This window comes from Impatiens glandulifera, chromosome 4 (genome assembly GCF_907164915.1).
Source record: "Impatiens glandulifera chromosome 4, dImpGla2.1, whole genome shotgun sequence".
Taxonomy (NCBI): domain Eukaryota; kingdom Viridiplantae; phylum Streptophyta; class Magnoliopsida; order Ericales; family Balsaminaceae; genus Impatiens; species Impatiens glandulifera.
In genome coordinates this window covers 13,978,001-13,988,840 of record NC_061865.1, presented here as the reverse complement: position 1 = coordinate 13,988,840, position 10,840 = coordinate 13,978,001, and the positions used below count along the sequence as shown (strand labels likewise).

The window sequence follows — 10,840 nt, the reverse complement described above, 5'->3', positions numbered from 1 at the left end:
CTTCAGTACGAATCCAAATTACTCTGTATCAAGAAATTTGTTCAGGCTAAATTGTTGATTACTAGTGGTTGAAGAGCTCTTCCTCCATGGCCGCTTCCGATTTGAGCTGTTTACGAGCTCCAACTTTATCTATCAACGGAAGTCGATTCCTATTCTCACCGTCTCATTCTATTTCAATGCGTCCTTCCAATTTTAGGTTCAGTGGACCGTCTATCAGGTGAACTTCGTTTATCTTTTGTTGGAATCTGTTTTTGCATTTGAAAGTTTGCATTTTGAGGCGGAAGTTTATTCTGCTGTAGAGAAATTCAATTGTATGATTTGTGTTTGATATCATCATTTGGAGTGATATTTCATTGAATTTGATGATAGTTATCTCTTACAGATGTCAATCAACTGATACTGATAAACCGAAAACTAAAAGGAATATTCTTGACAATGCAAGCAACATCTTAACGAATTTTTTAAGTGGAGGAAATCTTGGATCTATGCCTGGTGCTGAAGGTGCAGTTTCTGATCTATTTGGCCGACCTCTTTTCTTCGCACTGTATGATTGGTTCTTGGAGGTATTTCCCCTGATTCCACTGTCAATTTTGAGTTTTACAATCAAATTAAACAATCTATGGGCTCGAGAGCTTTGAATTTTTTTCTTTATTGCTTAGTTGTCATCAAAATTGGAAGAGTTCTTATTATTTCCATTTCAGATTTGTATGCTCTTCCTTGTGTTCTCAATGGTCAAACAGTCTGGTGATTAACAGCTCTTTTACTCGGTTTATTTCATTTAATGTGCAGCACGGCTCTGTATACAAACTTGCTTTTGGACCAAAAGCATTTGTGGTTGTGTCTGATCCTATTGTTGCAAGGCATATTCTTCGCGAAAATGCATTTTCTTATGATAAGGTGAAATCCAGTAGTATTCTTCTCTTTTCTGACACACACTAATTCAATTGAGTAACATATATTTATTTGCTAAAACTTCATATATTTGTAACCAGGGAGTTCTGGCTGATATTTTGGAACCAATAATGGGGAAAGGACTCATACCTGCTGATCTTGAAACTTGGAAGCAAAGGAGACGAGGTGAGCTTTAACTTTTTGCACGACCTCAATCTTCAAAATTGTTCAGAAATGCAAAAGATGTTCTTCTATTCCTAAACTATATCAGCCCTTATACCTCAAAGGCGTAAGAAATTGAGATATTACCATATTTGTGCAGTTATCGCTCCTGGATTTCATGCATTGTACTTGGAAGCTATGGCTAAGGTGTTTACTGATTGTTCTGAAAAAACGATAACTAAATTTGAGAAGCTTCTAGAGGAAAAGAGTCATACATCAATTGAACTGGATCTTGAAGCAGAATTCTCTAGTCTGGCACTTGATATTATTGGTCTGGGTGTTTTCAACTATGAATTTGGTTCAGTTACAAAGGAATCCCCTGTTATTAAGGTTTGTTGGATCAGTTCCTTTCTGCCAAGGCATAACATATGACTTTTCCTATTAGAATTAACTTTGGTTATCCTTCCATTGCATTCCCTTCTACATGCAAAAACTATTGTGTCATTTTGAGCTCTCCTTTCATTGCAATATTCCATTTGTGCCATGTTATATGGACTGTTAATTTGTTCCTTTTGAATTAAAGACTGGCTTTTTTATGTTTGTTGGAACATTAGGTTGATCTGATTTTTGGTCAATTCTCAATTTTCATATTCTTTTTACCCTTACTTACAATTATGACATGCCATTTTGAGTTACAGGCAGTTTATGGAACTCTATTTGAAGCTGAGCATAGATCAACCTTCTATATTCCATACTGGAAACTTCCTCTGGCAAGATGGATAGTCCCAAGACAGAGGAAGTTCCGAAGTGATCTTAAAGTTATAAATGACTGTCTCGATACCCTCATCAGAAATGCAAAAGAAACCAGAGAGGTTAGGCTTCAATTGCTAACAATCACTGATATTTGATTCACTTGAAACTTGGATGACTTATTTAGACTTTGCCTAATAACTCAAAGTTGTTTGTGATAATTATTGATAAATTGACTTCTACATGATAAAAAAATCATCTTTGTATCATAAAGAGAATTATATTTTGTATTTCTTTCTACATTGTTTAAATGGTATTTCATTGCAGGAAGCCGATGTGGAGAAATTGCAGCAAAGAGACTACGCGAATCTTAAGGTAGTCACGTTGTTTTGTTTAGAAATGTTTCGTAACTTAACTACCTTCATCAACCCTAAACTAAATTTCAATTTCAAATAAACCAAAATCAACAATTATTTTTAAACAAATACCATAAACTGTTAAGTAATAACCCATCCTTAATTACAAGGAAACTAATGGAAGTTTATTTCACTTTGGGAACTCGCATTTGGAAGTAAAACTGAGTTCAAGGTTGAAACTGAATATCTCACACATGAGTTTAGGGTTCAATGGCTTTTGCCTATGAAAGACTAGACTTTACACAGTTCTAACAAAGAATTTTGTTTATCTTATTTTGTGTGAATTCTCACAAATTAGCTGAAAATTTTGCAGGATGCAAGTCTTCTTCGTTTTCTAGTTGACATGAGAGGTTCTGATGTTGATGACCGTCAGGTCTGTTTCACAAAATCATTCATGGATTTGTATGCATGAACAATTATCAACTATATGCATGTAGAATGTTAATTATTTTCCGTTTACAATTATATGCAACAGCTACGGGATGACTTGATGACAATGCTCATTGCTGGCCATGAAACTACAGCAGCTGTCCTTACTTGGGCCGTTTTCCTCCTTGCACAGGTACAGTTTCACCCTTTTTTACTATGCCCATATGTCCTATGAAGGGTAATTTTTTGGAAAACCATTTAACAAAAAATTTGGAGTGTAAACAAGAGGGTTCAAAGATGAATACTATTAAATTGTTAGTGCCAGCTTTCGATTAAATTGTTCATGTGCAGAACCCTTCAAAGATGAAGAAAGCTCAAGCGGAAATTGATTCAGTGTTAAACCAAGAAAGACCAACAATGGAATCACTGAAGAAACTAGAGTAGGTTATTCTTACTCGTATTCACCTCAATTTCTTAGTTTTATTGCAGTTACTGAGATTTCTGTTGGAATTGCTTACTTGATATATAACTTTTAACTTACAGGTACATCAGACTAATTGTTGTGGAGACATTACGTTTGTTTCCCCAGCCACCGTTGTTGATTCGTCGTTCTCTCAAGTCGGATCGATTACCAGGTACTTTATCAGAAGTTGCACTTTGATATTCTACACTTTAACATTTCAAAAAATATATACTTGGCTATGCAGGAGGACACAAAGGTGACAAAGATGGATATCCGATTCCAAAAGGAACAGATATCTTTATCTCTGTGAGTTCTTGAAAAATTTCAAACATTATAGAAGAAAGGAAGCAATTCCAATAGTTTTTTTCTTGTGAGTTCTGATTAAAGTTCATAATTGATCAGGTTTACAACCTCCATAGATCTCCATACTTCTGGGATAAACCTAATGAATTCGAACCGGAGAGGTTTCTAGTACAAAAGAAGAGCGAAGGAATTGAAGGGTGGGCCGGTTTTGACCCATCTCGAAGCCTTGGAGCATTATATCCAAATGAGGTTTACCTTTTCTTTTTTTGTTTAATAGTAGTGCTACTGAATTTCTCATCACATATTATTTTCAATATTCAGATAATATCGGATTTCGCATTCTTGCCTTTCGGCGGAGGAGCGAGGAAATGTGTTGGCGATCAATTTGCGCTGATGGAATCGACTATAGCATTGGCGATGCTGTTACAGAAGTTTGATGTTGAGCTAAAGGGTTCTCCTGATTCAGTGGAGCTTGTAACTGGAGCAACAATTCATACCAAGACTGGATTATGGTGCAAGTTGAAGAAAAGATCTGAATTTCATGCTCTAGCACATAACTAGACATTTCTCTATCACAATTTTAAGAGATGTTACAAATAAATTATATATGCTTTATTTTATGCCTAGAAATTTTTATAGAGTTTCTCGGGTTGCCTACACACAATGGACATCCCATTAGGGTTTATAGCAAAAAATCAAAGCAGGTTTAAAGGCAGTTATATGCAATAATTCATGACATACTTCTTTTTTCTTCATAACTAAAACACAAATATATGATTACAGAAACCTTTACTTAACCAATCAATGCTAAATGCTAATTAATGGCAAAATATGTTTTTTCCTTGCCTACCTTACCTTAATTTAAGACAGATTACAGGAATATGCTTTTTTAGTATCCACATGAGCTTCAGAGTTGAATAAATATGTTCTTAACTGGAAATTATCATCATATATAACAAAATGTTCGGTCCCTTAAGCATGTCTTGATGATTCATTGTGCATTTGTGTAGGTCTGGTACTGGGTGGTTCCTCCTGTCACATTTAATTATAATCAATCAATAATGGTATGTATTATAGAGGAAACACAATAATAAGGTTATGTTATAGTTTAGTGGTCTAACCCGAATGCTATATGGGAAACCTGTCGGTCCTCGGAAGAAGTCCATCTGACCCTGCTAGAAGAATATTTGTCGCCTTTCGTAAAAAAAGATTTGAGTTATTTGAAAAGGTAGGGGTTGGGAAAACATACCAGGCCGTGTATCGGCTGAGTAGTGAAATAGCTTTCATGACTTGGTGCTATGGAGTTTAGTTGCCCCTAGAGATGATGATTATTCAGAAAATAGATTATTATGGGAATCAGAATCAACCACGATAGAAACAAGGCTTCGATTTTAACATACCAGCCCTTGCATAGTCTGTTGATTTCCGTAGTAGTTTTCGCGAGTGGGGGCCATCAAGTTTAGCTGTACCTGAGTCGAAAGATTTCGTTATCAAATATTTGGGACGTAACAGTTTTTTTGTTAATAATGAATGATCTATGAGACGATTTTTTTTACCATTCCTTGCATGCTCTGTTGTGATCCAAAATAACCCTCAAGGGTGACTGGTCTTGAGTTCATTTTATCCTGTAAATATATCCCAGTTTATGGTGCATTTCATAAAACTAAACATTAAGTGAAGTTACTAAAAAATAAATTCGAGAAATTAACGTAATTTGATTATTACAAAGGGTTAAAGTTGATTGTTGTATAATAACCTTACAATATTCACGAGTTAAATCATTCATATCTTACCAATTAAACAAAACTTTTTAAAATAGTAAAGTGAATTTAAATAACAGTTAAAGAACGAATTTAACTCAAGTAAGCACTCAATTCTTTAGTCTAAAAAATTGCAACCAAGAACAGAAAAGAACATCTGAATGATTTTACACATGATTTGGTATGCATGTGCTCGAGCAAGAGGGTAAATATGACAAACCATTGTTTGTAAGCTGTCTTGTGCTCCAACCGTCATCATTTCTGCATCAGAACTCACCTGAAACATGAAAGAAGGCAATCTTAGTTCTCATGGATCAAGATCTAAAAGAATCAATTTCTTTTATTTTTTTACCAAAGAACCTAAGAGCTTACACTCACCTTCTTTTTCTTGGCGGGGTTTTTCTTTTTGTTTGTTTTGCTCATATTTCTATTATTCTGATTCTCAACTTCCATGCCGATAAGACCATTAGAGGCTGTGGGTGTAACTGATGTCGTCTCCACTACGTTCTTATCACAGTTATTAATGGTAACACACTTCCCAAAAGCATCTTCGAGTGCACGGATGGCAAAATTGTAACTATCTTGAGATAAAGATCCTTCTTCCCCTAATTTCATCGCTCTTTGGCATATTTCATTATATCTTTGCAGCCTCGATTGCGCTTCTTCAGTAACAACAGTTACCTCTCGTTTACTCTTAGCCTCCTTCATCCATCTATTCAGTAAATACTTGGATGGAATCTCCGGCATGCCAACGCAGATTTGGAGAACGATCAGTGCATGACGACATAGAAATCCTTTGAACTCAAAGGAACGGCATAAACAAAACACCTCAGATTTCAATTTATTCCATGTAACGATAAACTCTTGAGTCTTGTCGAAATCATTAACTCTGTAAAGTGTAGTTGTTCCGTCTTCTCTTTCGATTTTAGGAACACAAGCCACAGCACCCAAAACCTCGGTTTGGAATTTTCTGAAAATCGCGCTCGTGTAAATCCCCGACACCTGTTTCTCGAAAGGGGATGGAGATTTGAAAGCGGGAGGTCTGTTCCATGTCTCTGAATCGGCTTTCATCTCCTCGTCGTATCGATCTTGAAGAATCGTTTCGTACTGATTGAGAAACTCTTGAACAGTTGTCTTCTTATGAATGTATTTGTCGAAGAAAGAATTGATGCTCTCAGATCTCTGAGAGGTAGATAGTCCAGCTAAAAAGACGTCCTTCATGTATGTTGGCGCCCAATGGAGACGATCTTCGAATAGAATCTCCATCGATTCGTTTTCCTCGAGTTCGAATCTGCTCACCAAATCCTGCCACCTCCTATCGAATTCTTCGTGCGTCCACGACATGTAAACACAGTTTTCCAACTTCTGAATGAAATCTGTGTTCTGTTTAGTCAATTGACAGAGGCTTTCGAATAGTTTTCCGAATACGTTCCACAAGGAGTAGCAATGACGAGTGGTTGGAAAGACGGTTGAAACAACCGATTTTAGGGTTTTATCTTGGTCGGTTAAGATTACTTTAGGAGCTCGTCCGCCCATCGCTTTTAACCATGCCTGCATTACCCAAGTGAGTGTAGTTTCAGATTCGTCGGTTATCAATGCACATCCTAGAAGGACGGGCTGATAGTGTTGATTGACGCTGATGAATAAAACGAGAGGCATTTTATACTTGTTTTTAACGTAAGTAGTGTCAAAAGACACAACATCCCTAAAATTGATATAATCATGTCTGCTTTTTGCATCAACAAAGAAGAGATTCCGCAGATGTTGATCTTCTGTTATGTCTATTGCGTAAAAGAAGTTTGAGTTTAAGCTCTGCATCTGCGCGAAGAATTCGAACAATATCTTTGGTTCTCCGGTCTCTAAAGAGAAGCCTCGGCCTCTTTCATATGGAGTTTTGGAATCGTTCTTGAGACCAACTACGTTTTTGTACTCAATGAACTGCCTTGCCATAGCTGCATAGATTTTTCTGGTTTGTTCACTTACAGCTTGGGCTGGCAAGAGTTCGTGATTATGTTCCTTCTCAAATCTATGTATAATCCATTTCCCATCTTGTCTACGCTTTACATGCATACAAGCCTTACAATCTGTCTTCGAACACGTTCTTCGTCCAGTTGAGCTTTCCCCATCATCCTTATTTCCTCCCTGTCTGTTTCTTTGCCTATTCAAAGATTTCTCGTATTCACGTTTGGTGCCATATCTAGAACATGCATATTTAGCATCAATGAACTCCTTTGAAGTCTTGGAACGACGACTGTTCTGTATTGCAGTATTGAATCCCATAGACCTAGAGTATTCTTGGTAAAAAGCATAAGCCTCTCTATGTGATTCAAATTCCATACCAGCTAGAGGCTCCAAAGATGCATCCTCTTGGAGTGGAATCATCTCTTCTTCTTCTTCCAATGAATTAGGGTTGCCCCCATTTATATCATCCCCAATTACACCACCATCCAAAAGATTCAATTTTTCCTCAGAATCAAGCATATTGTTATTGTCATCATCGAGTTCCTCTTCTTCCTCCTCCTCTTCTTCTTTATGATGGACTCCAGAAGGCAACCGGAGATTTATATCCATAATTAACCTGAAACGATATGAACAGAGTATATTTCAGTTTTTACAATACCATCTTCAATTCAAGAGACAAATTGAAACAAGCTCCAAACATGAACAACAGTGTTACTAGTAGGGGATTTCTGAAGCAAACCCATCAACTACTACGTTGGGAGAATGATAAACCAATGACTTGAGAGACAGTAACATGTAATTATACAATTATTGACACACATATGCATATTCATGAACAAAGAAAGAATCAGGATCAGGGTCAGGGTTAGAATCAGGATCAGAGATCGGAGATGAAGGGGGAGTCGATTTCTATAAAGAGGGTCGAGAGTTGTTTTGTAAAGAGAGGAGTTTAATACCTGTCCAATTGATGAGCATCCGGACTCGAAGAGGAAGAGTATTCTCCACTCTCTGTCTCCCCGCTTCGATCTTCCACCGCTGCTGAGAATTCACGCGAGGGAGTTCGGCGAGTGGCGAGAACTGGCCATTTGTTTCTCTCTTCCTACTATCAAAGATTTTGGAAGAGGATTTAGGGTTTGCTGACTTTCATATCTAGCGAGTTGGCTCAATCGCTCCTTTCTATGATTGCCAACGAGTCGCGCGTGATTAACTCGTGTTTTGTTTACTCAACACACGTCGGTGCCACCATACTTGCGCCCAAGCCGCGTGTGATGACTTTTATTAAACAAAATTATGATTCTTGCTTTTTTATTATGCTCACTATAATACTTTAATAAATGGTACAACAAAAAATAAGTAATTAAATGAATAATTTTAAATGGTGAATTAAAATATTAGAGAATAAATATTATAAAGGTATTAAAATGAGATAAAATATTTATTTATATATTATAAATTTTGATATATTTACCTTTTTTAATAAAATAATATATTTTTTATTTTTTTATTTTGTTTTTTCATAATTATTCAATTATATAATTTTTTCTATTTTATTATTATTATTATCATATAATATTTATCTTTTTTGAAATAACTTAAATATTAATTTCATCTTTTAAATTATAATATAAAATATATACTAATATTAATCATCTTTAAAAGTTTTAAATTAATAATTAATTAAATATATTTATAAAAAATATTATAAATATTTATAAAATAATATAATTATTTTTTTAAATAATAATATTTAATTATTATATTCAATAATAATACTTAATGTTATAATATTTTATTTAATAAAAATAAAATTATACAAAATTTAAATAATTCAAGTGATAATTGTAGTTTTAAAATATAAAATATTAAAAGTATGTTAGGTTTATATATATATATATATATATCAAAAAGAAGTATTTATTATATTTTATGATTTTTTTTATATTTAAAAATAAAATAAAAATTAGTTACATGTTTTAATTTTAACATGTCAAAAATTCTATTATATATTATTTTTTATAAACTTTAGTGTAGTAAAAAGATAATCAAATATAACATATTATTTGTGTTGATATTTTGATAAAATTTGTTATATTATGAAATTAAAATAAAATTATGATAAAGTTTTATGTTGTAAATAAATAATTTTATATTTGTATTAAAAAATAAAAATATTTATAACAAAATACATTAAACAATGATTCTCTAGTTGTGTTTGGTACACATAAATTTTATTTTGTAATAGTCTATCTATTTATTTATTAAACTCATTTATACATCATTTTTTTTATTGTTATTTTGTTTTATACTTCTATTTAAAATAATAACATTTAATTATTATACTTAATAATAATAATTAGTGTTATAATATTTTGTATAATAAAAATAAAATTATATAAAATTTCAATAAAAAGTGGTAATAGTTGTTTTAAAAGCATATTAAGTTCATATAATATTATATATGTATATAATAAGTATATATATAATAAATATTTATTATATTTTATGAATTATTTTATATATATTTAAAAATAAAATAAAAATTAGTTACCTATTTTAATTTTAAAATGTCAAAAATTATATTATATTATATTTTTTTATAAACTTTATGTAGTAAAAAGATAGACAAATATAATTATTATTTGTGTTCATATTTTGATAAAATTTGTTATATTATGTAATTAAAATAAAATTATGATAAAATTTTATCTTGTAAATAAATAATTTTATATTTGTATTAAAAAATAAAAATATTTATAACAAAATACATTAAACAATGATTCTCTATCTGTTGGTAATAAAAAAAAATTGTCATCATCTATCTATTTATTAATTAAACCCATTTATACATCATTTATTATTGTTATTTTGTTTTAAAAGTAACATTTGCATATACTTATATTATTCAACATTTTATTTATTTTTAACTATCAACAAAATTGTTTGAAATTTTTTAAAACCAATATTTGGTTGTGCATTTTATTATAAAATGGACTGCTTATCTTATTACATTTAAGAATAAAAGAATTTAAAATATAAATATTTAAAATTTTCAAAATTTATTTGATATTACATAAGTACTAAATTAACTAAATTAATCAATAATATTAAAAATATATATAAGTTGTTAATAATTGATATATTAAATATAAAATTATACTACATAAAAAAATATATTATATATTTAATAAAATATTTATCATTTTATATTATTATAATTTATATTTTGAATTTTTGAATAATAATACATATCTTATCTACCACCTAATATAATCTTAATTCTTTTTTTTTTATCAATATCATCACTCTCCCTGTATAAATATGTTATAAATATATATATATATATATATATATATATATATATATATATATATATATATTATAAAACATTCAATTATATATTTATGAAAATATTTATTTATACACCAACTACAAAATAAATTAAAAAATGGACATGCATCTAATATGTTATCTTAAATTATAAATACCAATACATCTTACAAAAAATGAATTTATTAAATAACTATCATATCTCATATTGTGGTGTTTGAGACATTATATAGATGATATAAATTTTAAAATTAATAAATGTATTGAGACATTACCTAATTTAACCAACAGATTCTTTATCTCAAATAAATGAATTGTTTTCTCAATGTTCTCAAATTCTGTCTTTACCTTGAATGTTTTGGATATTAATTAAGCTCAATTTGTTTGATTTACTGACTTACAGAAGATTTGTGTACTGAACTTGACTTTTCAAGGAC

At 31.5% G+C, this 10,840-nt stretch overlaps 2 protein-coding genes across 5 annotated transcripts; one reads left to right on the top strand and one right to left on the bottom strand.

Moving 5' to 3' along the window:
* On the top strand, positions 1–3,994 carry LOC124934061 (cytochrome P450 97B2, chloroplastic). Its single transcript, XM_047474529.1, has 14 exons — positions 1–217; positions 383–563; positions 790–897; positions 993–1,077; positions 1,214–1,443; positions 1,752–1,925; positions 2,131–2,178; positions 2,533–2,592; positions 2,695–2,781; positions 2,940–3,028; positions 3,132–3,223; positions 3,296–3,357; positions 3,454–3,603; positions 3,676–3,994. Exons 1-14 carry the CDS (start codon positions 87–89, stop codon positions 3,913–3,915), a joined length of 1,737 nt encoding a protein of 578 aa, XP_047330485.1. The 5' UTR covers positions 1–86; the 3' UTR covers positions 3,916–3,994.
* A 76-nt stretch (positions 3,995–4,070) lies between these two features.
* Positions 4,071–8,211, bottom strand: LOC124934060 (protein FAR-RED ELONGATED HYPOCOTYL 3). 4 transcript variants are annotated; one of them, XM_047474528.1, is made up of 8 exons: positions 8,033–8,211; positions 5,493–7,692; positions 5,335–5,391; positions 4,911–4,979; positions 4,755–4,823; positions 4,604–4,669; positions 4,476–4,529; positions 4,071–4,386 (listed from the first exon to the last, which is right to left on the bottom strand). In XM_047474528.1, exons 2-8 carry the CDS (start codon positions 7,683–7,685, stop codon positions 4,327–4,329), a joined length of 2,568 nt encoding a protein of 855 aa, XP_047330484.1. In that variant the 5' UTR covers positions 7,686–7,692; positions 8,033–8,211; the 3' UTR covers positions 4,071–4,326. The 4 variants fall into 4 exon arrangements, with proteins under 4 accessions (XP_047330484.1, XP_047330483.1, XP_047330481.1 ...); XM_047474527.1 differs by lacking the exon at positions 8,033–8,211 and adding an exon at positions 7,816–7,978 and having other exon boundaries at positions 4,755–4,817; XM_047474525.1 differs by lacking the exon at positions 8,033–8,211 and adding an exon at positions 7,816–7,975.
* Between the last annotated feature and the right edge of the window lie 2,629 nt (positions 8,212–10,840).

Excerpts from the sequence above, each read along its gene's own strand:
- LOC124934061 (XM_047474529.1), top strand. The coding sequence starts at position 87 with ATGGCCGCTTCCGATTTGAGCTGTTTACGAGCTCCAACTTTATCTATC. Across the intron at positions 1,078-1,213 it reads TTGGAAGCAAAGGAGACGAG|TTATCGCTCCTGGATTTCAT; the intron begins GTGAGCTTTAAC and ends ATATTTGTGCAG. Across the intron at positions 3,358-3,453 it reads GAACAGATATCTTTATCTCT|GTTTACAACCTCCATAGATC; the intron begins GTGAGTTCTTGA and ends ATAATTGATCAG.
- LOC124934060 (XM_047474525.1), bottom strand. The coding sequence starts at position 7,871 with ATGTTACTGTCTCTCAAGTCATTGGTTTATCATTCTCCCAACGTAGTA. Across the intron at positions 4,980-5,334 it reads AAGACAGCTTACAAACAATG|GATAAAATGAACTCAAGACC; the intron begins GTTTGTCATATT and ends ATATATTTACAG. Across the intron at positions 4,670-4,754 it reads AACAGACTATGCAAGGGCTG|GGGCAACTAAACTCCATAGC; the intron begins GTATGTTAAAAT and ends CATCATCTCTAG.